We start from the raw sequence: 27,823 nt of genomic DNA on the forward strand, positions 1-27,823 counted from the left end.
TGATCTCAGTTCAACAAATATTTACCGAGAGGCCATGTACCTGCCATGGGAGCCCAGCGAGGATCACAACGTTTGCTGGAGGGCTTCGAGTAGAAAAGGAACGGGAAGAAAAGGGAGGAAAGAATTATGTAAAATATGATGAGCCAGCTAGGGCAAAGTTGAGGGCCGTGATGGTTGAGACACTGGGCCCAGAGAGCGAGCGAGAGAGAGAGAGAGAGAGAGAGAGAGAGAGAGAGAGAGAGAGAGAGAACAGGTAATAGATGGGGATAAATAGTAAGGAGAAGCAGAAGCAGGACAGGGTGCAGGGAGTGTGGTTACTAGCAGAGTGGTCAACAAAGGCAGGCCTCTTTGCAGAGTGGGCAAGGGGACGCTGCCCCTGAGAGAAGGCGAGGAGGGTACAACCATCCCAGGGCCCCCAGACCTGCTCTGAGGTCTGTCCCATGGAGCCACCTCGTGTCCCGGCGCCTGGGACGTGGTGGCCAGACGGAGCATGCCTGGCCAGCCTAGAGGACAGGAGCGAGATCCATAGTAAGGAACCCCGGGTACTTCTTCCAGACCCTGGCCGGCTCAGCACCTTCCCGCCCACAGACCCCGCCTCTAAAACTGCGCTCCGCCCTCCTGCCTGTTAGCCTCCAACAGACCCGCCCCTCAGACGACGCTCCGCCCCTCACCCTGCAGACCCCGCCTCTCGTCCCGCCCGCAGGCCCCGCCCCTCAGCCGCCATTGACTGTGCAGGCTCGCACTTCCTCGCGGAGGGATGGCTGCGCTTCGGGCGGGCCCGACAGCCCCGCAGCGCGCGCTGCTCTGGTAGCGCATTGCAAGCGGGCGCGATTCGGGCCCGCGTGTGCACAGGTGCGACCCACGCCTCCCTCAGCGCCTCAGTGCCCGCCGGGCGGGACCCGGGACGGTGAGTGCACCCTGGGCTGCGTGCCGGATCCCGGGGACCTCCGGGGGCGGGGGCTCTGCACCTTCATCTCACCTGCTTGCACGCAGCCCAGGACGCGTCTAGCGGCCACAGATAGAGTCCCCAAGGCGAGCCCAGCACTGGAGCGCTCTCTCTGGATCCCTTGGCCTAGAAAAGAAAGCTCTCAGAGTGAGAGGAACCAGAAACCTGGCTGGCCGCCCTAAGTAGATGGGCAGAGAGGGTATCTATCAATGTTTTCCTCTCTGTGACCTTGGGCGGGCCCCTCAGCCACCTGCCCGGCCACGGTGTGGTTTTCTCACTGTGGGAACAATGGTGCTCGGTCGCAGACGGCCAAGGTGAACCGAGGAAGTCAGGGGTGTGCAGAAGGTAGATGCCGTTTGATGACTGGACGGCTTCCCTTCTCTCTGGGCCTCCAGCAGCCTGGGGACAGCGAGTCCCCGCATGGGTGCAGCTTAGTTACAAAGTTGCTAGTTTCCTCCGAAAGATCCACTTGTCTCTTTTTTCCCCCGGGGAGAGTCGAACAGAATGAAATGTCCCCGGAATTCTTCCTCCGGGGGAGCCCCGGAGCCCCCTCTCTCTCCCTGTTTATCTCATAACCGTGCTGACTTCTTATCACACTGTTCTGCAAAGAGTCTTTTGTTCAATAGGTAACAAAATGATTCTTCTTGTGGACTCAGCAGAACTGGGGGAAATTTCTCCGAACCCCAATCCCAGTCTATGTGTTATGCCCATATTGGTTTTGTAAGGAAAAATGAGGTGAAGAAGTGAGACTGGTGAAGACAAGACTCCTCTTTACGGGCTGTTAAATAGACCCAGGAGAGGCTGCACCTTTCCAGCCTTCCCGAAGGATGGGTAGAGGTTAGGTTCTCTGTGCCTGCCTTTGGGGTAAGCTTACTGCAGGGGACTGAGGATAAGGAAGTTGCAGGTGTTGACTCTAGGCTGTTTGCAGTGGTCCCCGCTTCAGTGTGTCCCCCTTTCTCCCTCTCATTGCCCCCTGCCCCCCAACATACAGGGCGGGGAGTTCCAATAGGCTCCAAGTGCACCCAGAATGTTCCTGACCACAGTTGGGGAAGCAAGCTGAGCAGAATTTCTCTGAGTCATATTAAGTTTAACCCAACAGGTTTATTCCTTCCTGGGTGTCCCCTGCCGGTGCCCTCCTAGTCTTCCAAGTCCCCCAAAGCCTGGTCCCCGGGTGTTCACAAGTTGCTTGGCCTTTTAATGCAGGTAGAAACATCATGGGTCACATCTGTGGATTTGATCAGAAAGGTCAGCACAGCAGGATTGCTCGTGTTTGCATTAAAGCATGGGCCTCCCCTGAGGCCTGTTCCTTGGGCCTGTGGATTCTTCCCCACGTGATGACCAGACAACAGTACATCTTTAGAGTGCAGAACAACAGGGAGCCTCTTGGGTCTTCATGCCAGTCCTGCTGCATCCTCCTCACTGGGATGCTGTGTGGTTTATTTTACACCTCTTTGTTACCTCTTGCTGTTTGACTGAAGGACAGTATAGGGATGGTCCCGTGGGGTTATAAGGAGGAAAACTAAAGAAGCCCGGCAGAAGCCCCAGGATGGTTCCCAAAGCAGAGTTTGTACCCATTAGTCACAAGTACCTCCCCCTTCACTTCCTCTTGAGAATTTGAAAGTGTGACCCAGGTCAAGTCTGGGCCTTGTTTCCTATACTAAGGTGGAGGGCCCAGGTTTGGTGGTCGGACATGAACTAGCACTATGACAATTTTAAATGTCCCCGTCTGTAAAATGGGACGTTAGCCTGGCTGATGTGTGGCGGGAGTTGAGTGAGGTGGCGAGTGGAAGTCCCTTAGCTTGGATCCACCGGAGTCCAGATTCCAAAGTGACAAAAACTCTGCCATAGCCAAAAGATAGAGTTTAGATTAAACATCATAAGATGGGCGTTGGGCCCTGGAGGTGGCCCAGTGGATAAAGGCGTTTGTCACCAAGCCTGACAACCTGAGTTCAACCCCTGGGTCCCATACGATGGAAAAAGGAACTGTCCCGGCCTTTCACAGAATAAATAAATTAGATAAAAGTTAAGGGGAAAAACATGAGCATGGGACACAGACTAAATGCTGTGAGGTGCCAGACTTTAGACAATAGAGGGACATGAATTAAGTGTAAGTAAAGAAGTTGCCCCCTTGCTCCCAGCCAAGGCCATAAAGTGGGTTCAGAGTTCCAGGAACTCTGACATCCATGCAATTACCCAAGGTCCTGAGGAAAGCAACTGACCTATCTCCCACCCCACAGTTCCCAAATAAAACAACTTATTTTAAAAAACAGCTCATATCCCCCCCCACCATACACACACACACACACACACCCCTAGACTTTGCACTGTGTGCTGTCCTGTGCACCAGGTCTTGAGACACCCTTCAGATTAATACAGTCTGCTCCTGTGGTTGAGGGCTCTCTGTTTCCATTCCTTCAATTCCCTTTGCGAACTCAGTTCTTACATTAAGCAGCTACGGCAGCCTGACTTTCTACCCATGGTATCTTGTTCTCAATCTCCTTCATGGGATGGTTTCTTCATTTGCTGACAGTGGTGTCTGCCAGCAGGGCCTGCAGCTAATAACCAACCTGGAGTTGATGCTGCATGCTCAGGAATGCTATTCTCATTGTAGGCCTGAAGTCACTCACAATGGAGGCAAGCAAGCAGATTCGAGTATCTCGGCCATACAAAATCAGCGAATCTTCAAAGGTACGTGAGCAATCCCTCCCCACCCATGGTATCAATTCCGATTGCCTCTGGCTTCTGGCTGATGTCTCCTTAACTGTGACCACATGTGTGTTTGTAGAGAAGCTCCTGGGTATAACTCCCTCTATTCTACATATCACCATGAGGGGTGGGACAGAAGAACCATGGGACTTCTGCCTTCATATGAGGGTTTAACAACCTCAATATGAGTCTCATGGAGAGCCCAGCCCCTGACCTTATGGTAGAACTCATCTTCCTGATGGTAAGGCCTCAGGGATCTCTTCCTTGTTTGTGTCCAACTCCCTGAGACCCCAAGAACGAATAAGTATAGACTCCCTGGGTTCTGGCCACCAGCACACATCAGGCTGGTTTCATTAGAATCACCCTCAGCAAGTTAGGAAAGAGTCCAGGGAGAATGGCCATTGCATGAGCATGGTATACATCTGTAATCTCAGCACTTGAAGGCTGAGGCAAGAAGATAACCATGAGTTTAAGGCCATCCCTGTCTATATAATGAGTACCAGGCTGGCCGGTACAAAATCCTCTCTCAAAAAACAGCCTGTGTGAAACCGGCTAGTGGTGGTGCACGCCTTTAATCCCAGCACTCGGGAGGCAGAGCAGGTGGATCTGTGTGAGTTCGAGGCCAGCTTAGTCTACAGAGCAACATCCAATATAGGCACCAAAACTACACAGAGAAATTCTGTCTCGGGAAAAAAAAAATACCAGCCTGTGTATGTGTGGAGGGGAGAGGTGACTCACACCTTTAATTCCAGCAGAGGCAGGCGGATCTCTGAGTTGGAGGCTAGCCAGGTCTACAGAGTGAGTTCCAGGACAGCCAGAGCTACAGAGAGACCCTGTCTTAGAACCAAATAAACAACAACAACAACAAAATAGGGCTGGTGAGATGGCTCAGCAGATAAAGGCATTTGCTACCAAGCCTGACAACCTGAGTTCAAAACCCAGGATTCGTGTGGTAAAAGGAGAGAACCACCTCATGCAAATTATCCTCTGACCTTTATGGTAAACAGTGGCACACATGCCCTACTCCCCCCCCCCCAATAAAAACCAAGTCAACAGATGTAACAACAATCATATTTTAAAAAGCAAGGGAAAAAAAGAAATAAGAAATACAAGGGCTGGTGATGGAGCTCAGTTGGTAGAATGCTTGACTGGCCTGGCCTGCCTCAAGCCCTGGGTTCAGTCCCCAGCACTGTGTATACAGGGCACAGTGGAGCAAGCACACCTGTGATCCTAGCACTCAGGAGGTGGAGACAGAAGGAGCAGAAGTTAAAGATCACCCTCCGCTACACAGCAAGAGGAGGGGAGGGCTGGACATGGTGGCTGTCCACAAGACAGGAAGAGGAGAAGAGGAAAGAGGGAGAGGAGGAGGACAAGAGAAAACTCAACAAGCAAAATAGACTAAAAACAAATAGCTGGTCCATTCAAGGAACACCAACTAGGAATGGCCAGCCTGAGAAGGACAGCATTCCCACAGTTGTGTCCCTGGGTTCTCAGCCTAGAATCTGAGAATGAGAATGTGCATCAGATAGGTGGTGACGGCTGTGGGCCCCTTAAAACTGAGCAGAGGACATGGGTTGGGGAGGGTGTCGCATGACAGTGGATCCAGCATTTTGTAAGATGGAGAGCTGCCTCCCCTCAGAGCTTCACACACAGCAGCCTGCGTTTCTCAAAGTGCCCGCTGGGCTGTCTCATTGACCCCCTAACCCCGAATGATAAGTGTGCTCGTCTGTCGTTTAACATGCTCATAAACCTCACTCGGGCGAGGAAGTGGGTCCATGGCTAACCTGAGACCACACGGTCAGCAGGACGCAGAGCTGGAGTTGTAACTTTGGTCCATCTGATTGTAAGTGGGGGGGTGGGGGGGCAGCACCACTTTTCTGATGGGAAAACATTTACAAAACATCTCTTGTGACCTAGAAGAAGGAAGAAAGGAGAGAAAGAAGGGGAGACAGAAGAAAGTGAGCTCTTAGACTCCTGGTTATAAAGGAGGAAGACAGAGAAAGCACCCAGACAGCTGCTTTGGTTGTTTTGGGGTTTTTTATTTTTGCTTTTTCAAGACGGGTTTTTCTGTGTAGCCTTGGCTGTCCTGGAACTTACTCTGCATTTATGTCTGTGTGAGAGTGTTGGATCCCTTGGAACCAGAATTACAAACAGTTGTGAACTGCCATGTAGGTGCTGGGAATTGAACCCTAGTCCTCTGGAAGAGCAGCCAGTGTTCTTAACCACTGAGCCATCCCTCCAGCCCTGGAACTTGCTCTGTAGACCAGGCTGGCCTCGAACTCACAGAGATCTGCCAAGCAGACAGTTTCTAGTAATCATATATACTGAGTTTATGTATATAAACTTTACATGTTTCCTGCTCAAGTCTGACAGACACCCTGAGCTCCACGCCTAGAACATAGGAGGTGGAAGAAAAGCCCTCCCTTCACCTCCACATTCACATGTGTTGCGTGCACATGTGCTAATAGACATTTTAGTCTTTTGATTCATTTTATTTGAGACAGTGTTTCTTCTCTATGTAGTCCTGGCTGGCCTGGAACTTTCTAGGTAGAGCAGACTGACCTTGACCTCACAGAGAGAGGCCCACCTGCCTCTGCCTCTGAGGGCTAAGATTGTAGGCATGTGCCACTACACCCAGCCAGATGTTTAAAACATTTCAGGAGGGAGGGCAAGAAGGAAGGAGACGCATGCTCTCAGAAGCCGCTGCGATGCTCTGGGGTTTCCCTCCGTGGCTCTCATCCCATCTTACAAACAATCGCCGTTCCCTCTGGGCTGACTGCGGAGCCTGGGGGCGGCCGGCCCGTGCTTTCTCTCCTGAGGCGCCTTCTTGCGCAGGTGTTCCGCTGGGCCGACCACTCTACCACCGTGCTGCAGCGGCTGAACGAGCAGCGGCTGCACGGCCTCTTCTGTGACGTGGTCCTCGTGGTGGAAGAGCAGCGAGTGCCCGCCCACCGCAACCTTCTGGCCGTGTGCAGCGACTACTTCAACTCCATGTTCACGCTGGGCATGCGCGAGGCTTTCCAGAAGGAGGTGGAGCTGGTCGGCGCCTCCTATGTGGGGCTCAAGGCCGTGGTGGACTTCCTCTACAGCAGTGAGCTGGAGCTGGACGGCAGCAACATCGACTACATCCTGGAGACGGCGCACCTGCTGCAGATCTGGACGGTGGTGGACTTCTGCTGCGAGTACCTGGAGCAGGAGGTGAGTGAGGACAACTACCTCTACCTGCAGGAGCTGGCCTCCATCTACAGCCTCAAGCGGCTGGACGCCTTCATCGACAGCTTTGTGCTGAGCCACTTCGGCACCCTGGCCTTCACGCCGGACTTCCTGCAGACCACCCCCGTGCAGAAGCTGTGCGCCTACCTGGGCAGTGGCCGCGTACAGCACCAGTGGGAATACGACCTGCTGCAGGTGGCTCTGCAGTGGCTGACCCAGCAGCCCGAGCGCGAGGTGCACACCGGCCGCGTGCTGGAGAACATCCGCTTCCCCCTCTTCCCGGAGGACATCCTGCTCCAGCGGGTGAAGCTGGCCATGTGCTCCCTGTTGCCCAGCGAGGCCAGCTGGGAGGGCTTCGTGGAGGAGGCCATGCACTACCACAACAGCCTGGTGGCGCAGCCTGTCCTGCAGACGAGGCGGACGGTGCTGCGTTCGGAGGAGTGCTTGCTCTTCGTGGGCGGCGAGGTCTCCGAGCGGTGTCTGGAGCTGAGCGACGACACCTGCTACCTGGACACCAAGAGCGAGCAGTGGGTGAAGGAGACGTCCCTGCCAGCCCGCCGGAGCCACCACTGCGTGGCCGTGCTGGGGGGCTTCATCTTCATCGCCGGTGGCAGCTTCTCCAGAGACAACGGCGGGGATGCGGCCTCCAACCTTCTCTATAGGTATGACCCCCGCCGTAAACAGTGGATCAAGGTGAGATTAAAGCAAATTAACTTGTTACTCTCGAGGCCTCCCTCTTTGCAGCTCCCTCACCTCACCATGGCTTCCTGTTGGGGGGCCTTGTCGACCGCCCTGCTTCGGAGAGAGTTGTGATGATAAAGTCCACGTCATTGCTGCCCTCCCCATACCTACACCAGGGTAGGGCTAAGGGAAGGCCAAGCAACCATCATCTGAAGGGCTGGCTGTTGCCCAAAGCAGCATCCTTTGATGGAACTTTCTACCCTGATGGGAGCATTCTGTGTCTGTCCTGTGTCCAACACAGTGGCCCCTGTCCCTATGTGGCCGTTGAGGGCTTGAAATGTGGCCAATGCACATTTTCAGTCTTATCTAATTGTAACTAACAGATGTTAAGTGTCAATGGCTGCTCCAGGCTCCGTGACAGGGCTCAGCCAAGCAAGGGCCCCCATGCCTCAGAGCCTCTGCTGGGTTTCTCTTGTGGAGAGATTTGAAGAGTAATGTTCAGGAAGCCACAAAGCTCCATTCCAGCTAGGGCCAGTATGGAGCCCACACATCAGCCCTGTGCACCCTAGCTGAGTGTCTTAGTTACTGTTCTGCTGTTGGGAAGAGACACCACGACCAAAGCAACTCTTACGAAAGAAAGCGTTTAGGCATTTAGGACTGGCTTGGTTGGTTAAGAGCACTTGGTTCTCTTGCAAAGGACCAGAGTTCAGTTCCTAGCACCCACATGGTTGCTCACAAACATCCATGACTCCAGTTCCAGGGGTCTGAGGTCTTCTTCTGACCTCTGTGAGCAAAAAGGATACACATACATACAGGCAAAACACCCATACAAGTAATATAAAATACATTTTTTCGTTTTGTTTTGGTTTTTTCCCCAAGACAGGGTTTCGTTGTGTAACAGCCTTAGCTGTCCTGGAACTCACTCTGTAGACCAAGCTGGCCTCGAACTCACAGAGATCTTCTTGCCTCTGCCTCCTGAGTGCTGGGATTAAAGACATGCGTCACCACCACCAGGCAAAATAAATTTTTAAAGAAAGCTTTTAATTGGAGGCTTGCTTACGGTTTCAGAGGGTTGGTCCATTATCATCATGGCCAAAAGCAGACAGCCATGGTGCTAGAGCAGTAGCTGAGAACTTTACATTTTGATCCACAGGCAGCCGGTAGAGAGAGAGTGGGCCTGGCATGGGCTTTTAAAAGCCCCAAGCTCACTTCCGGTGACACCCCTTCTCCAAGGCCACACCTCTCAATCTTTCCCAAACAGTTCATCAGCTGGGGGCTTGGCATGCAAGTATCTGAGCCTATGGGAGCCATTGCTAGTGAATGCTCAGGAGTTTCAAGCTGCCTCCTGTCCTTCCCAGGTTTCACATTCCACCTCTGGATATGCGTGTGGCCTTGTAGGCCTAAGAGGGTGGTAGCCTGAGTTGATCGGCATACGCATGGCTGAAGTGAAGTGTCCCCTTCTGCCATCGCCTCTCTGGACTGCCACCAACTGAAATCCGTCTCCTGTGCTCACACCTCTGTGTGACTAATTGCCTCAGTGTTTGCTGAATTTAACACCTCCAGGTGCGGCAGCTCACACCAGTAGCTTTTCAGGAGGCTGAGGCAGGAGGATTGCCACAAGTCTGAAGCCAATTTGGGCTATGTGGTAATTACAGGTCAGCCTGGGCCATATAGATTGAGACCTTGTTGCAAAACCAAAACCAAAATGGATTCCAGTTGGCCTTTCAATTCTATGATCAAAACTCTAATCTGGCCAGGCAGTGGTGGCACACTCCCTTAATCCCAGCACTTGTGAGGCAGAGGCAGGTGGATATCTATGAGTTCGAGGCCAGTCTGGTCTACAGATCGAGTTCTAGGACAGCCGAGACTACACAGAAAATAATAATAATTAAAAACAAAAACAAAAAAACCAAACCTCTAACCTGGGCCAGCAGGATGGCAAAGGAGAGAATCAGCTCCTCTGACCTCTATACATGTCATGGCATGTTCCCCCCCCCACACACACACACATACACACAATAATAACACATTAAATTTTTTTAAAAAACCAAAAATCTAAGTGGCAGTCGGGGACAGCTCACACCTTTAGTCCTGGCACTCAGGAGGCAGAGGCAGGTAGATCTCGGAGTTGGAGGCCAGTGTGGTCTACATAGTGAGTTCCAGGATAGCCAGGGCTACACAGAAAAAAAATCCTGTCTCAAAAACAAAACAAACAAACCTTGAGCCCTAAAAGTAAGGCCTCTAGGAAGCCCAACGTTGGAGTGCCTTCTGAAAAGCTGGTGGCCGGGGCTGGGCCTGTGGTCTCCTAATTATGAAGATTGAAGCTTCTACTTCCCAGCTGCCTGTATGGTGTCACTGTCTGAGGGCTTCCATGGCTGTGAAGAGACACCGTGACCACGGCAACTCTTACAAAGGAAAACGTTTAGTTGGGAAGGCAGCTTACAGTTTCAGAGGTTCAGCCCATTATCATGATGGGGAGCCTGGTGGCATGCAGGCAGACATGGTGCTGGAGTAGTATCTGAGAGTCTTGAAGGCAACAGGAAGTGAACTGAGACATTGGGCAGTATCTTGAGCATATATGAGACCTCAAAGCCTGCCCCCGCAGTGACACACTTCCTCTAATAAGACCACACCTCCTCCAGTAAGCCATACCTCCTAATAGTGCCACTCTCTTTGGGGGCCATTTTCCTTTAAACCACCATATTCCCACCCTGGCCCTCAAAGGCTTGTAGCCATATCATAATGCAAAAATGCATTCAGTCCAACTTCAAAAGTCCCCACAGTCTATAATAGTCTCAAATTTGTTTCAAAGTCTCTTCGGAGACTCATGACAAACTCTTAACTGTAATCCCCTGTAAAATTAAATCCAAAAGCACATCACATATTTCCAAAATATGGCACAGGATATATACTAACTGTTCCAAAACTAGGGAAGGGAGCACACTGAGGAAATACCAGACCAAAGCAAGACTGAAAACCAGCTGGGCAAACTCCAAACTCTGCATCTCCATGTCTGATGTCAAAACGCTCTTCAGATCTCCAACTCCATTCAGTTTGTTGTCTGCAACAGACTTCTTTCTCTTAGGCTGGCTCCACTCCCTGTTAGCCTCTCTCCTCAGCAGGTATCCCACGGCTCTCCCATCTTCAACATCTCCAAGGCAATCCAGGCTTCAACTTCACAGCTTCGGGGTTGGGGATTTAGCTCAGTGGTAGAGCGCTTATAGGTAAGCGCAAGGCCCTGGGTTCGGTCCTCAGCTCTGGGGGGAAAAAAAGGACAAAATAACTTCACAGCTTCATACAATGGCCTCTAAGCCTCCTTTCAGGGACACCCCTGACACATGCCTGGCTTCAGCAGCTTTATTCCATAACTCCTTCTGTCCTTAACTCTAAAGGCAGAACCACGTGGCTGAAGCTGCCAAGTTCTGCTGCTGGCTGAGGCTGGAACATGGTCACCTTGTTCAATTACATTTTCACCAGCTTTCTGTTTTTCACTGCCTAAGTTTGTACTGTAAACCAGACTGGCCTCAAACTCAGAGACCTGCCAGCCTCTGCCTCTGATTGCTGGGATTAAAGGGATGCACCACCACACACAGCTTTTCTGTAGTTCCTTTTCACAAGTTGGAAATTTAGCTGGGTCGGATCTTGCCCTGAGGTCCCCACTCCTTTATTCCATTTCTTAATCTGTTTATCACCTTGAACACAGGATTTAGCTCCATTCCACTTCCTGGTGCTCTTTTTCTCCTCAAAGTTTACATTTTGTAATTTACCCTGCTCAGCTTGCTCCTTTTCATTATAAAGCTTCATTAGAGTTATCACTAAACCCCGTGTGGTGGTGGCACATGCCTATAATCCCAGCACTCGGGATGCAGAGCCAGGTGAGTTATCACTAATACCCACCTAGGCTATACTAGGCTGTTTTGAGATTTCCTCTGCCAACTGAATTAATCCAAAATTCTTACTTTAGTCTCAGGCAAACTCTTCAGACCAGGGCAAAATGCAGCCACTTTCTTCCCCAGAATATCACAAGAATGGTCTCTAGGCCACACACTAAAATTCTTCTCTGAAACCTCTGGAGTGAGCCCCCGACAGTTCATCAAATCACATTCAACACCATCTCATGCTCCTGCTAGTATGGTCCATTAAGCAGCAGTTAAAATGGTCAACTGCTTTTCTAATCCAAAGTCCATATTACTCCAAACAAAGACATAGTCAGGCCTGTCACAGCAGTGGTACCAACTTCTGTCTTAGGTAGTGTTTCTATTGCTGTGAAGAGACACCCCGACCATGGCAACTCTCAAAAAGAAAACGTTTAGTTGGGGTGGCTCACATACAGTTTCAGAGGTTCAGTCCCTTATCTTATGGTGGGGGGAGGGTGTGCAGGCGAATGTGGACCTGGAGTAGTAGCTGAAAGTCCTTCGTCTTGTAGGCAACAAGAAAGAGACTGTGACACTGAACAAAATTTAAGCAAAAGACCTCAGAGCCCGCCTCCACGGAGACTCGCTTCCTCCACGAGGCCACACCTACTCTAACAAGGCCACACCTCCTAATAGTGCCACTCCCTTTGGGGGCCATTTTCTTTCAGACCACCACAGTCATTCTGCTCGGTTAACATGGATGGTGACCAGTGGATCAGTGTTGATTTCAAAAAAAAAATGTCGGCCAAACCGTGCTTCAGTGGTAGGACAGTGCTCAGCATGCTGGAATCCCTGATGGGGAAGAAGGGAAAACTGAGTTTTGTTGAAATTTTTAAATTGTATATAGATTTATGTTTTTGGTTTTATGTGTGTGGGTATGTTTATGCTTGCACGAATGTCTGAGCACCATATGCATGCCTGGTGTCTGAGGAGGTCAGAAGAGTGCAGGAGACTGATTTTTTTTCTTTTTAATTAATTTTAAAAAGTCATTAATTTCTTGCATAATGCCAGTCCACAAAGTTAACCATGTGGCCAAACCAAGTTTGAGCAGGTGCCCTTATGCACTTCTTAAGGATTTGAGGTCTGGTGGAAGCATCAGGATTCTCAGAATTCCCACCAGGAGCGCCCCATTTTCCTCCAGTCCAGGCCCTTCTCCCCAGCTCATCTGGCCACCGTCTGGCCCTCCTGGGCCACTGGCTCTGTGGACACTGTTGAGGAACGTGGTGCTAGGGCTTGGGAGGAGAAGCTTCAGGTGTCTCGCCCTCACAGGTGGCATCCATGAACCAGCGCCGTGTGGATTTCTACCTGGCCTCCATTGAAGACATGCTGGTGGCTGTTGGTGGCCGGAACGAGAATGGAGCACTGTCTTCCGTCGAGACCTACAGCCCCAAGACCAACTCCTGGACTTATGTGGCTGGCTTGCCAAGGTGATGAAGGGCTTGAGGCCGACTGCTGGAAGGTGATATTGTCAAAGGATAAAGTTTAGTCTCGCTTTCTGTTTTTTGTTTTGTTTTAAGCTTTATTATGTATACAGATGTATTCTGCATGCAGAAGAAGGCACCAGACCTCATTCCAGATGGTTGTGAGCTACCATGTGGTTGCTGGGAATTGAACTCAGGACCTCTGGAAGAGCAGCCAGTGCTCTTCACCTCTGAGCCATCTCTCAAGCCTTGCTTTCTGTTTTTATAATGTCCTGGCTTCTGCTTAATGGGGCAGGCCATGAGGGGCTTGAGGGTAATTGTAACTCAAGACAAGCATCCTCCAGTTTCCAAGTTGACTGGGTCCTTGGGTTTCTGAGAGTGAGTGTTGAGTTGGGATATTAAGTCCCTTTCTAGGAGGCCCAGCTGGGTGTAGACAGGAGGTCAGAGGGGCGTGGACCTCACCCTACCCATGTTTCATTTGCTCCCCTGCAGAATGGGTACCACAACACAGCCTGGGGAAAGTTAGACACCATCTCTCTGTGAAATTCTCATGTGGCTTCCAGCAGGCTGGGAATGCCCCAGAGATGGAGTGCACCCCACCCTCCTTAAGCCTTCAGCTGAGTCTTGGGTCACTAAGTGTGGGTTGTGTCGTGGGTCTGCCCAACCTGCACACCATCTATCTACCACTCCTATGCTATACCGAAACCCAGACTCTGAACCTTCCTGGCTGTGGGATACACTAGGTATCTTGGAGATGTGGTCTCCCAGAGTTAGCAGGGTATGTGGGATTGGAGTGAATCTGTGTTTTTTAAAGTCACACTTGAGCCTGGCATGGGGCTCATGCCTATAGTCCCAGCATCCAGGAAGCTGAGGCAGGGAATTGAATTTGAGGCCAGGCTAGGCTACATAGTGAGACTTTGTCTCGAATAAATATGGATTCCAGAAGCCAGGGGGCAATTCCTGGACACTGTTGGTGAGCAGGCCACACTCTGTATCACTATGACTAGGCCCTGGGCATCCATAGCAACCTGGTGAGTGGAGAGGTAGCCAGAGAGTGACAGGGAGCAGGTGGTCCATGTTGTAAGTGATTGCCTGTCGATGGGCTCCCTGAGTGAGCACCATATTGACATTTATGGGGCAAAACGAAGCTGGTGGCCACGCTAAGAGCAGGTGCCACCACCACCACTGTCATGGGACAATGTGGGTGTGGGTGTGGGGTTATTTCTGAGGAGACCTCCTGTGCTCTCAGTTGGTGTGAACACAGTCTATGATGTCAGCAGCAGTGTGTGCACAACCCACATTTATGAGTTTCCTGTCCAGTCTTGCTCAGTCATTGCCTCACCTCATAGCAAGCCTGCACAGACTCCACCTGAGCCAGGAGCTAGGCCTGCCCCATCTCTTCTGCCTGCCCTGGGCTCTTCCTGTGAATGCCATCCCCCAGCCTTCGCCAGGCCTGACTGCAGACTAAACCACAGGACACAAGGCTTCATGTCTTTGCTCCTGAGCTTAATTTTTGGGGTTCGCGGGGTTTTTTTTTGTTTTTCACATTCACTTTGTGTGTGTGTGTGTGTGTGTGTGTGTGTGTGTGTGTGTGTGTGTGTATGTGTGGTGTGTGCACATGCAGGTCCCACAGCACACACAGGGTGGACAGAAGACAACTTACAGGAGTTGATCTCTTCTTCCACCATGCAGGTTCTAGGGATCGAACTCAGGTCATCAGGCTTGGCAGCAAGCACCTTTACCCCCTGGGCCTTCTTGCTGGCCCTCTCTGACATTATTTGGAACCCTTATTTATAGGTCTCATTTTGTAGCCCTGGCTGGTCTGGAACTCACAGAGATCTCCCAGATAAGAGCTAATATTAAAGGTGTGCATCCCAGGCCCAGTTAAGCATCCCTTTTGTCTCTTTTTTTCCACTTTGATGTTTGGAGGAGCCAGGCTTACCGAACACCGCACAGAAAGTAGAGTGCTCCATGCACCCTCCCCGGGGCAGGGAGCACTTGTTCACCTGCGTTCTGTGCCCCTTGCCCATTGACAGCCGAGGTCCGTGAGGTGGCCGTGGTTTGTCTGCTCTGAGCTGGCTCCTCTGACCCTCACGACCTCCTGAGAAGCAGGCTGTACCCCACTGGCAGAGAGCCCAAGTCCCTTCCTCCCAGACATGGGGCCGGGCTCTTCCCTGAGCTCTTCTGAGAGTCCTCCCGCCTCTCTGCAGGTTCACCTATGGCCACGCAGGCACCATCTACAAAGACTTCGTGTACATCTCAGGGGGCCACGACTACCAGATTGGCCCGTACCGCAAGAACCTGCTGTGCTATGACCACCGGACAGATGTGTGGGAGGAGAGGCGGCCCATGACCACGGCCCGAGGCTGGCACAGCATGTGCAGCCTGGGTGACAGCATCTACTCCATTGGGGGCAGCGACGACCACATGGAGTCCATGGAGCGCTTTGATGTGCTGGGCGTGGAGGCCTACAGCCCACAGTGCAACCAGTGGACCCGCGTGGCACCGCTGCTGCAGGCCAACAGTGAGTCGGGCGTGGCCGTGTGGCAGGGCCGCATCTACATCCTGGGTGGCTACAGCTGGGAGAACACGGCCTTCTCCAGGGCCGTGCAGGTGTATGACCGTGAGGCCAACAGGTGGAGCAGGGGTCCAGACCTCCCCAACGCCATCGCCGGCGTGTCGGCCTGCGTGTGTGCCCTCAACCCAAGGCTGGAAGAGAAGAAGAAGAGGAGCAAGGACAAGCGCCAGGACCGAGGTCAGTGACACCCACCGAGGTCAGGGACACCGAGGCTCTGGCAGAGGCGGCCTCGTCCACAGCAGTTACTCCCTAGCAGCTTTTTGTACTTTTTTGATCCCGGGTATTTCTATGCTATCACAGTAAATAATAATTAAATATTCTTCACAGCTTTACACATTATCTTGTTTGAATACTTACACTGGGGCCCTCTTGTCTGCACAGGCCTTCTTCCCGGGCCACACACCCCAGAAAGCCCCCGTGACTGTTTGCACCAGCGGTAGCTGGTTCACAGGTTATATGGAAAATTACGTAGTGAAATTCAGTGTCTCTACGTTTTGGGCCTCCCCAAACCTAGCTGAAGCTTTTGTACGGACACCCAAGCCGTGCTGAGTGCTGGAGGAGGCCTGTCCAGAGACTTGCGTTCTACGCATCGTTTGCATTCTGCGTTCAGTTGTCTCAGGCAAGAGCACGCATGTCTGTTGAGCATTTAAAGACATGGGGACCCCAAGCTTCCTGGACAGGCAGACGAGACCCAGGGACTCTTGATTTTCTTGCTGAAGGTTCCATGGCAGCAATTCTTTCTCTGAATATGGTCATCTTCCCTGGCTGGTAATCTTTGTGAATCCTGTGTGTCATTAAGAGAGGAGGGAGGGGAGAATGGTGCCGAGGTGTTTATGTACAGTGTTCTGTAATGCGAGCTGCCCGCCTCCTGTCGCTGTTGGGGTGAGCTCCCCAAATCTACCTTTGTCTCCTCAGAAATGAAAACGCAGCCCCGCAGCACTTGCGGTCATTGCCCTGGGCTGGTGCAGCCATCGGGAACGCTGCACGAATGAGTGCATTGGTCCCCAGGAAGGGGGCCGAGTTCCTTCCCCTGCTCCAGCAACTGTCCTGGCCCCGTTGGCTGCTGCTAAGTGGTTTTACCATGCTGGGAAGATTCTCTTTCTCAATTTCTTTCCTTCTTTCTTTGAAACAGGGTCACGCACTGTAGCCCAGGCTATCATCAAACTCACAGAGCTCTTCCTGCCTCAGCCTCCTGAGTGCTGGGATCATAGGCATGGCCACCATCCGCAGTCAGACTCTTTGGTGCTTCCATCTGTCCACACCTCATTTCTTACTGGACAGGGTCAGGGGGATGCCTCTCCAGCCCCAGAGGATAGCCCCTTCTCTCGGTCTTGGTGAGTTGCTGAAACATCAAAGTCTGCTGCCCTGTGGTGATTTCCAAGAAACGCCATTCCTGGGAGCACTAGACTCTCGAGCCCAGGCAGACATTAGTGATCTGTACCTCAGGTGAGAAAGCTTAAGACACTGTTAACACTGTGTCAGAAGCAAAACCTCAGTGCACTAGTTTGATTTTTTGAGACAAGGTCCCTTGTAGCCTAGGCTGGCCTTAAACACTGATCCCCCTGCCTCTACCTCCCAAGTGCTGGGGTCTTAAGGATTTGCTACTGTGGTGGTTTGATTGGCACTCAAAGGAAGTGGCACTATTAGGGGGTGTGGCCTTGTTGGAGTGGGTGTGGTCTTGTTGGAGGAAGTGTGTCACTGTGGAGGTAGGCTTTGAGGTCTCATAGATACTCAAGATATGACCCAGTGTCTCAACCCACTTCCTGTTGCCTGTCCAAGATGTAGAACTCTCAGCTACCTCTCCAGCACCACATCTGCCTGCTCGCCACCATGTCCCACCATGATGATAATGGATTGAACCTCTCTGAACTGTAAGCCAGTCCCAATTAAATGTTTTTCTTTATAAGAGTAGCCACGGTCACGGTGTGTCTTCATAGCAATAGCAGCCCTAACTAAAACAGCTACCATGCCCAGATTATCAGTTTACTTCCTTACCTCCCAGTCTGGGGTTCACTCTGGTTCTGGTCAGTCTGCTTCTGCAGTAATCTGGGAGAGGGGTGACTGGCCTGGGGACAGAAGGCTTCAGAGTCACTGGCCTCCATAGCAATCATAAAGCAGTCTGCATATCTAGTCAGTGATGGCGTGCAGAAGTCCCTAAGGACTCAGACACAGTTGAAAGCTTCTGCCCGGCATGCAGACACATGACCAGGGCGCTTCATGCCCTTCTGTGTAGTAAAGGCTCTGAAGAGTCTTGCACTAACCGTACACTTCCATCATCCCGCCATTTCCAAACTGTGGCTTTGAAACTCCACCTCTTCTCCCCTCCCCAGGACTGAGCTCCAAGATAGTGTACCCACCCCTATTCCAAGAAAAACTTTGACTTAAAAACCTTTCAGAAGGCACAGTGGAAGTGTAACCTCTTCTCCACAGATCATGAACACACAGGAGGGGGGCTCAGCCGGAACTGGGCAGTCTGGGGAGAGCGCACCGTAAGGCTCCATGCATGGCTTGCAGAGCAGGACAGCTCTGACCCTGGGGAGAGGAAAGCCACTGAGCTGAGCCCAAGCCAGCTCTCCCATGGCTCACTGCCGGTGTTTGCCCCAGATAAGGCAGGACGTGGCCTCCGTCCCACTTGATGCCTTGTGGGTTGGCCACAATGTCCCTCCAGCCTTGTTAGTGCGGTTAGTAACTCAGGTTTGGAATCTGCTACATGACAGCTGAGAGCCTTCCTTTACAAGGAGGCGGGACTGTACGTTTCACTGTGCACTGCTTTTTCTCATAGTTGAGGGCAGCTGCCTTCTGCTGAGACATCGTTTTGAGCTTGGTAGGATCCATGGAAAGGCCCGGAGGCCAGCAGGCCCCTGGGCCAGGGTTGTGTTACCTGTGGCTTTAATGGAAAGTTCTTTTTTTTTTTTTAAACATTTATTTTATTTTATTTTTTTAAAAGATTTATTTATTTATTATGTACACAGAAGAGGGTGCCAGATCTCATTACAGGTGGTTGTGAGCCACCATGTGGGTGCTGGGAATTGAACTCAGGACCTCTGGAAGAGCAGTCAGTGCTCTTAACCTCTGAGCCATCTCTCCAGCCCTTAATGGAAAGTTCTATACAAGAATGAAAGGAAACAGTTTTCCACTAGAACAGCCTCGAGCTGACCCCAAGCAGGTGGCTGTGGGAATAACTATGGCAAGCTTTGAATTGGACTTTTTTCACTTGGTATTTGTTGTAGGTTTTTTTGGTTTGGAACCCTGTTTGAGTAAGGCAAAAATGACATAAGAGATGGGAGGGGAGCAGGAAGCTCAGGGGTGATTGCCAGGTCCTCTTGGTGTCTGGCATCTGCATAGAGCAGCTCCCTGCTGAGGCACATGCCTGCCACCCGTCACTGGAGAGGCTGAGATCAGAGGAGTCCCTAAGCCAGGGAGTCCCAGGCCAGCCGGGGCAACATGGTGAGACCCTATGTTGTCCCCGCCCCCAAAAAGACAGGATTGTCTGCACAGTTTATTCTTTTTCACACACACAGTAGTCCCTGGTTAGGTTGGGCTCTTGTTCTGGGCAATGTGACTGTCCCTTCCCTGTCCCTAATTGTGAGGTGACCCAGACAGCCTTAGATGAGGCCCCGGCAGCTAACTCAGGTGGCATTTTAGGCCTCCAGCTGAACAAGAGTCTCTACTCCAACAACCAGTGCCCTGTGTGCAAGTGTGGATGTCCTGACCTCTGTCTAAGCACGTAAGCCCAGAGAAACCTTCTAGTGGCAGAAGTAAAAGGTGCCTGTCACCCTTCCACCCTCTTAGAGAGTCACCATTTGTCCTTCCTTACCCTGGTCCCCATGGTGTGGTGGTGGGATGCACCCTTAGCCTGGGGTGTCCATCCTGCGGGGCAGCTACTGCTGTACTCTGTAGTGGCCCCTGGGCCTCCAGGACAAACCTGCAGAGTTCGGAGCAGCTTCATAGGAGACCTTGACTTGAGCCTGACAAACTGACTTTTTAGAGTTTTTTAAAACTGTTTTGATACCCTTTCATACAATTTGCTAATCACCGTTTTGTAGAATGCCTGCTGGGCTCCCCAGCTCTTCCCTTACCTCCAGCACCTTGGTTTGTCTAGACAACGGATGCTCTGCTGTCACTGTGCGTCTTGCTCGGTGTAGCTTTGTCTTCCCTCTTGCCCTTCTATGTGACCAATCCAACACAATTGAGTTTTGTGAGTTCACACGTGGTGATGGGCAGGACCATCTGAGGCCCCTGAGTGAACAAGAGTGCACTGATGTGCCAGGAGGGCAGTTCCTGCCCTTCAGAGAATCTGTCTTTCTGCTGGAGCTCCTGCTCAGTGGAGTACAGAATAGGAGCATTCCCTGAAGCTGGTCCACATGGAATCTGTTTCATACCGGTCATTTCTCTAACACATGTATGGCTGGGGTCCTGGTCTCTTCCTGTCTACCCCAATCAGTAAAGAATTCCTAACTTGACCTCAGCAGCCATTAATACAGCATGCCATTTTTGCACTTTATATTCTCTGACCTCTGACTTTCAGGGGTGTGTGTGTGTGTGTGTGTGTGTGTGTGTGTTTAATGTGAATAGAATATGAATAGAATTGGTGGCTTCTAAGGGGAGCTGAGTGCCTTAACAAGCTGTGTCTCAGTTAACAGCATGGAATGAATGGGGTTGGGGCCAGGGCTCAGTTGGTAAAGTGATTGCCTAGCATGTAGGAAGTCCATGGCTTCCATCCTGAGCACCACATAAACTGAGCGTGGTGGCCCAAGCCTGTAATCTCAGCACTTGGGAGGTGGACACAGGAGGATCAAAAGTTCAAGGTCATCCTTGACTAAACAAGTTTGAGGCCAGCCTTGGCTACAGGAGCCCTGTCTCAAGTTAATTGGTAAAATAATAATACATTAATAAGTAAAAATAAAAGCATTGGGGGCTGGAGAGATGGCTCAAAGGTTAAGAGCACTGGCTGCTCTTCCAGAGGTCCTGAGTTCAATTCCCAGCAACCACGTGGTGGCTCACAACCATCTATAATGAGATCTGGTGCCCTCTTCTAGTGTGCAGGCATACATGCAGACAGAACACTGTATACATAATAATAAATAAATCTTTATAAATAAATAAATGAAAGCATTGGATGAACATAAAACTGTGAACTTGTATTGACCCAAGAAGGAAGGTCCTTAGGTTTGATGTTGAATAGCCATCAACGGCTGGCCCCAGTCAAAACCAGTTAAGGTTGACGATGATGGACGCATATGGTGCCTTCTGGCTCCTAATGTCACAGAAATCTGTAACTGTATATGCTTTTTAATTTGCAGCTTTTGTGTCTGCAATTTTATGGTCTTCAAAGTTTTCCTGTCTTGCCTCCTTAGTTAACTTTCTGCATGTTGCTTTTGTTTTGAATTCCATACAGAGCTCTCAGTTCCTGAAATACATTAAAACAACTTGCCTGCCAGGTGTGCTTTGTGGTTATTACATGGTTATGTTTTTATCTGCTCTGCTCTGTGAGGATGAGCCCCCTGTGTGTGGAGCGTGAATAATCTGGAAATGAGCCGGGCTTCCTTTGAACGTTGTGAGAGGCTGGGGCGGTTCAGTGCCATCTCAGCTGTGCTTCTAACGACTGTGTTCACCCAGGAGTATTATGCAGCTCCTTGATTGCCACACGGAATCCCTGCGACCTGACATGTGTGTCAGTTGGAGTAGTTTGGTTAGAAAGAAAAAAGCTAGAAATGGAGAGACATCCAGGCTAGGGCATGCAATGGGTCCCCTTGATCAAAAAGACCATGACTGGAGGTATAGCTCACAAGTACAGACCTTCACTAGCATGCATGAAACTCTAGGTTCTATCGATCACACTACAAACCAAAAATAAAAACAGACTCCAGAGCCTAGGGCAGGTGGCTTGACACGAGTTCCAGACCACCTTGGGTTGCAGAGTGAGACTCTGTCTCAAAGAATCAAAAAGGAAAAGACCAGAAGCTGTGTGTGAAGACACAGACTCCTTTCTCCTGGGGACCTGTGGGGCTGAGGTTGGCTCTCTGACTGCAAGTTTTAACGAGGTCACCTGTCCACAAGCCAGTCACCCTTGGGTGCCTCCAGTTAATTCAAATCCAGAGAGTGCAGGGAGGCACCTGCACACCTCACACCTGGAAGCCTCAAGCCACCCCAGGGAGGACATGGCTGCCTGTCATATATTCCTCCCCTTAGTGTTCCCAGGTCAGTGGTCCACATCCCGGCTTAGTGACCCTGCTGAATGTAAGTGCCTTGGCACTCGGCCGCCAGTGGTCAGTTGTCTGGGTTTGGGAGCTTCCAGGGTGACGAGATGGGAAGAAGGGGCTTTGCCTTTCATGGAGTGACAAGTCAGTCACAGGTGAGCAGGGTGATCATTTGTGACATGGAGGGATGTGAGCATCGGCTCCTCGAAGCTGCTCTTACCTGAGGCTTACACAATCATGGAGTCACCCATTCCATGGGGTGGGGAAAATCCAAAAAGCTAGTTAGTGTGGGGGTCTCTCCAGCCTCCAAGGCTAGCAGAGTATTGATCTGTGGGAGGCAAGAAGGTAATTCAGCAGCCGGTGCTGGTTCAGACTTCAGGAGTCTGACCTGGAGTAGTCTGTTTTAGGCATATTTAAGCACAGCACAATTTGGTGAAGACTTTCCCGGTGATAATTAACTCAATCCCAGGTGCACAATAAAGCACGCATAAATCTCCCTGAGGAACAAAGTAGGCTAAATAAAGATCAGACGGGACTTCATAGAAACTCTTTATGAAGTCCACGTGACACCTTCCATAGAGATGGGTTCTATAGACGACTGAGAAAAGCATGCTTGTGATAAGGCTCTGGGGAGGGTCCAATGTGGTCTCAGCCACACAGATAGTGAAAAGGTCACCAAGCTATTAACCACATCCACTCCCAGTCTTCTGGGCAGATAACAGGCTAGGCATTTCTTCTCTTGAAGGGACGACCCTGTGTGTTTAACATTCCAGATTCCCCTAGTGCTTATCTGTGAGGACAAGGATCTCTGTGCCTCCTTCAGGTTAGGAAAACTCAACAGCTTGGGTTTCCCCTCACACACTTTCCCTCATCCTTCCTCTTGTCTTTGGTAGCCTGGTCTCTTTATCTCTCCACATGGGGGCCTGATGTACACATCTTACATGGATGCCAGAGCTCACCAGAGTGAAGGTCCCTCATGGAATGGGCGGAGCTTTCACAGCTTCTGGTCCCAGCCTGAGAATCATGCATTGTCACTGTTGTGTACCACTCCTAGGGGCCGTCGCAGTTCTTCCTGCTGAAAGGAATGTCAGTGACATTGTGGACCTGTCCCCAAGTCCTGCAGAAACTATGTCCCGAGGTCACTGCCCAAGGCAGCCGGATGTAGGAGCAGACAATGCCACACACGTCTTTGCGCTTCAGCAGGGACTGTTCCAGATGCTTGATACAGCTCTACTTTTGGCTGTTCATGCAGGAACTGGCTCCCAGGCCCTGAGAAGCTGTGTGGCAGAAAGAAGTGATGTGTGGGTTAATGACAGAGCACACCACTGGGGGTGGGGGGTGTAATGCCATTTGCCATCACTTGGAAGGTAGATGCAAGAGTAATCGCTGCATAGTGAGTTCAAGACCAGCCTTAACTACATGAGACCCTGCCCCCATAAAAAGCTGGCACCTAAGTCTGAAAGCTCAAAGGAGGAGACCCTAGAGCTCATATCAAGACTCCAAAATCATGGTAGCACATGTCTTTAATCCCAGCACTCTATTCAGGAGACAGGCAGGCAGACCTCTGCCCGGTCTACATAGTAAGTTCTAGGACAGTCCAAGCTTCAGAGAGAGAGATCCTGTCTCAAAACAAAAAACGAAGCTGGGGCTGGAGAGATGGCTCAGTGGTTAAGAGCATTGACTGTTCTTCCAGAGGTCCTGAGTTCAATTCCCAGCAAGCACATGGTTGCTCAACCATCTGTAATGAGATCTGGTGCCCTCTTCTGGCTTGCAAGGACACATGCAGGCAGAACACTGTATATATAATAAATAATAAATCATTAAAAAAAAAAAAATAGGGCCGGGCGGTGGTGGCGCACGCCTTTAATCCCAGCACTCGGGAGGCAGAGCCAGGTGGATCTCTGTGAGTTCGAGGCCAGCCTGGGCTACCAAGTGAGCTCCAGGAAAGGCGCAAAGCTACGCAGAGAAACCCTGTCTCAAAAAACCAAAAAAAAAATAAAAATTAAAATTAAAAAACGAAGCACGCAGAGAAGAAAAGGGCAAGCAATGGGACATGGGGTGGATGGAAGAGCATGTGGAATAGACGAGGCCTGTGCCCAACTCAGGTCTCCACAGGAAAGAACTGGACACTGGTGGTTATACAAAGTGGGTCAGGCAGGTAGTTCATGCCTGTGATCCCAGCACTCAGGAAACTGAGGCAGGAGGATGGCAAATTCCAAGCCAGCCTAGGCTGTGAGCAGATCCATGGAGACAGGAAACCTTGATGCCTGCCTGGAGGGGGGATGGTGAGCAGGAAGCAGGAACAGCTGACGGGCACAGCTCTACACCCCCTCAAGTGTATGAGAATCATTAGGTTGCACACTTAAGGGCTTGGAAAGAGAGCTCAGTGGTTAACAGTTCTTGCAGAAGACCCAAGTTGGATTTCTGGCACCCATATCGGGTGAGTCAATTCCTTCTGCCTCCAGCTCTAAGAGATTATCTGCAGTCCTCCTCTGGCCTCTGTGGGAACTGCACTGCATGCCCCCCCACACACACATACACACAACTAATTTTATGCACTTAGAGTCCATTAGATAGCACATGAATTATATCTCAATAAAGCCATTTACAGAATTAAGCTAATTAAAGCAAAGTTGCACCTCATTGTTCTTGTCCTGTTGGCTCCAAGGAGTTACAGATTGCAAGCCAGGGCTTTATTCACTTGTTTATTTGCTTATTTTGGGCTTTTTGTTTTGTTTTGTTTTTTGAGACAGGCTTTCTCTATGTAGCTCTGGCTATCGTGGAACTCTCTCTGTTCCAGGGTGACCTCAAACTCACAGAGATCTACCTGCCTCTGCCTCCTGAATGCTGGAATTAAAGGTGCTTGCCACCACTGTCTGGCCAGGACTTAATTTTTAAAGATGTATTTCTAACATGAGGTTAAAATAGTAAGGTTGGAGGCCAAGGAAATGGCTCAGGGAAAGGGCACTTGTTGCCAAGCCTAATGATCTAAATTTGATCCCAGAACCCTCATGGTGAACTGACTCATGGAGGTTGTCCTCAGAACTCCACAGGCACCTGGTGGTATGTGCCCCTTCCCTCGCAATAAATAAATAAAATTTTAAAAGGAAGCTTGTGTGGTTGCCTGAGGGTGCCCTCCAGGTGGCGCTGTGGAGCAGCAGTTCTGGACCAGCTTGTGCTGGAGATATGTTCAGGCCTTTCTGGGACAGATCCATGTCTCTGCTAGCACAGCTCTCTGAAACCTTTCTGTACCCACAGTCCTTTCTGGATCTCCGGTGAACAGCCAACAACAGCTTTGCCTGGTTTGTTCTAGTCAAGACCCAGGCCATGGTCCTTCTCCCAGGTAAGCACAGGCTGCTGTGATGGCCTGGGAGTCCGGGCTTGAGGCTGGAGTGACCTCTGCAGGAGCTCGCACCTGCTGCCCACAAGGAGGATGACTCTCTCTACTGCCCTTCCTGTTGACGCAGCAGGAAGCCCTGAGGTCTGGCTGGGGCCCTTTGAGCTGACCTTCAGCATCCGCTGGCTAAGTTCCATAGATGGGTTTACCAGGCTGGCTCTGACAATGATTCAGCCCCCGGGGCCTCTGGCTATTCAGTCATGCAGGGGGCTAAAAATACAGTTCTGACTTCTGAGCCTTTTGTGCTCCCTGCAGTTAGCAGAACTAACCAGACTCAGTTCATCACTCCTGCTCACAGCCCACAGCCTCGCTGGCATCTCCTGTCTTAGAGTGGGGACTGGCCACATCTCCCCCATGTGCACAGAGCACAAGACTCTGAATCACTCTCTGCAGCAGCTGGGGTTAATTCCACAGATTTGAGGAGAAATCGTGGCCAAATTAATTAAAGCAAACAGTTACTGACAGCAAGTTTTTTTAAATTTGTGCACACAGGCTCTCTCTCCCTACAGGAGGGGTCCAAGAGATCAGCACTGGACATGAGGAAGGTAAAGGTTTTTATAGTTCAGGAGTAGGGGGTTTCCAAGTGGGGGATCTGGCAGGCAAATGGGTGGGATTCCAGAAGCAGAAGATAAAGCATAACAAGTTGTCATCACAACTTGAAACAAAGACATAATTGCACGCCGGGCGGTGGTGGCGCACGCCTTTAATCCCAGCACTCGGGAGGCAGAGCCAGGAGGATCTCTGTGAGTTCGAGGCCAGCCTGGGCTACAGAGTGAATTCCAGGAAAGGCGCAAAGCTACACAAGAGAAACCCTGTCTCAAAAAGAAAAAGAATAAAGGCACAATTGCAAAGTGGTCATAACAACAGGTGGTCATAATAACCTTTTGAAACTAAGGTATGGTTGCTGTTTCCTGGAACAGGAAGTACAGAAACATTTGTAGTTAAGGGTACAGGTGGGGTGTAGCCCACTTCTTGAGAAACAGGTTTAATCATGAACAAGAATGAACCTAGTTTGTCTTTTCTATAAGATGGCTTTCCAGCCTATGATGGAGGCAGGCTGGTTCATCACTGGCTCTGTGAATGCCTCCTGGGCAGAAGAGCTCATCTGGAATTTCAGTCCTCCCACTATGGGGTGAGATGACTGGAGATGAGTGGTCCCTAGGGTGTGGCCTACAAAGCCCTTTCCACCAGGCGGCTGCTTAGGAGGGAATTTGTAGTTAGGAAATGTTTGAGGGAACATTAGAGGCAATGGTCCCACTTGGAAAGAGAGGACATATTTGTATATTAAAGCCCCCAAGAATCCCATAAAACACACCTATTTATTATTAATTTTATTACTTTGATTTTTTTTTTTTTATAATTTGGGAGGTTCTGATATTGCTGTTTTCTGTTTGCTTTTAGACAGGGTCTCTCTATGTAGCTCTGGCTGTCCTGGAACTCAGAGATCCTTCTGCATCTGCCTCCCAAGTGCTGGTACCACCATGTCTCACCAGTTTTTTTGTTTGTTTGTTTTGTTTTGTTTTGATTTAAATCTGATGTGTATGGATGTTTTGCCTGCATGTATGTCTATACATCATGTGCATGCCTGGTGCCTGTGGAGGCCAGAGAAGGGTGTCAGATCCCTGGAACTGGAGTAACAGATGGCTCTGAGCTGCCGCATGGGAGCTGGGGCCTGAATCCAGGTCCTCTGGAAAAAGTCAGTACTCAACCACTGAACCTTCTCTCCAGCCCCATATTTTGATTTTGTGAGACAATCTCACACTGTAGCCCAGGATGAACTAGAACTCAGTATCTATCTACATGGACCTCAAACTCCCAGCATTTCTGGCTCGGTCTCCTGAGTGTTGGGATGAGGGATGTTTCGCATCACATCCAGCTTTTTAAAAAAAAAAAAAAAAAAAAACCTCACTCAAGCCAGGCATGGTGGTGGCACACACTTTTTTTTTTTTTTTAATAAGATTTATTTATTATGTATACAGTATTTTGCCTGCATGTGTCCCTGCAGGCCAGAAGAGGGTACCAGATCTCATTACAAGTGGTTGTGAGTCACCATGTGGTTGCTGGGAATTGAACTCAGGACCTCTGGAAGAGTGGTCGGTGCCCTTAACCACTGAGCCATCCCTCCAGCCCATGGCGCACACTTTTAATCCCAGTGTTCAGGAGGCAGAGGTAGGCAGATCTCTGAGTCAGAGGCCAGGCTAGTCTACAAAGAGTTCCAGGACAGCCAGGGCTGTTCACACAGTGATACTCTGTCTCAAAAAATCAAAGAAGTCCATTCAACTTTCTCTGTGTCTCTCTGTCTTTCTCTTTCCTTGTTTGTTACTCTGGGCAAGGTTTCTGGAACTCACTCTGTAGACCAAGCGGGCCTCAAATTTCCTTGTTTATATGTAACCAGGATGGCCGGGAAGTCACTGTATCACTCAGGATGAACTTAGACTCATGATTCTTCTGCCTCAGTTCCCCAAGTGCTGGAATTACATGTGTGGACTACCACGCCTGGCATTTTTTTCTTTTTAAGATTTTTTTTTAATTTTATGTGTTTCTATATATGTATGCACTTAAGTGTAGTGCCTGTGGAGGCCAGAGGAGGGCATCAGATTCCCCTGGAGTAGGTGCTGAGAACCTGGGAACTTAAGTATTTTGGAAGAGCAACAAGTGTTGTTAACCACTGAACTATCTCTCCAGCCCCATGCCTAGTTTTTATTGGGATTCCTCATGCTCCTTTGGGCCTGGCTCCTACCACAATCCCCTCTTTCCGTTTCTTAGT

At 50.5% G+C, this 27,823-nt stretch overlaps 1 protein-coding gene across 1 annotated transcript; it reads left to right on the forward strand.

The window, feature by feature from the left end:
- The first annotated feature begins 718 nt into the window (after positions 1-718).
- On the forward strand, positions 719-15,791 carry Klhl36 (kelch like family member 36). Its single transcript, XM_028880784.2, has 5 exons — positions 719-907; positions 3,558-3,634; positions 6,488-7,558; positions 12,730-12,887; positions 15,092-15,791. Exons 2-5 carry the CDS (start codon positions 3,575-3,577, stop codon positions 15,642-15,644), a joined length of 1,842 nt encoding a protein of 613 aa, XP_028736617.1. The 5' UTR covers positions 719-907; positions 3,558-3,574; the 3' UTR covers positions 15,645-15,791.
- The last annotated feature ends 12,032 nt before the right edge of the window (positions 15,792-27,823 follow it).

The sequence above is a fragment of the Peromyscus leucopus genome, chromosome 5 (genome assembly GCF_004664715.2).
Source record: "Peromyscus leucopus breed LL Stock chromosome 5, UCI_PerLeu_2.1, whole genome shotgun sequence".
NCBI classification, from domain to species: Eukaryota; Metazoa; Chordata; class Mammalia; order Rodentia; family Cricetidae; genus Peromyscus; species Peromyscus leucopus.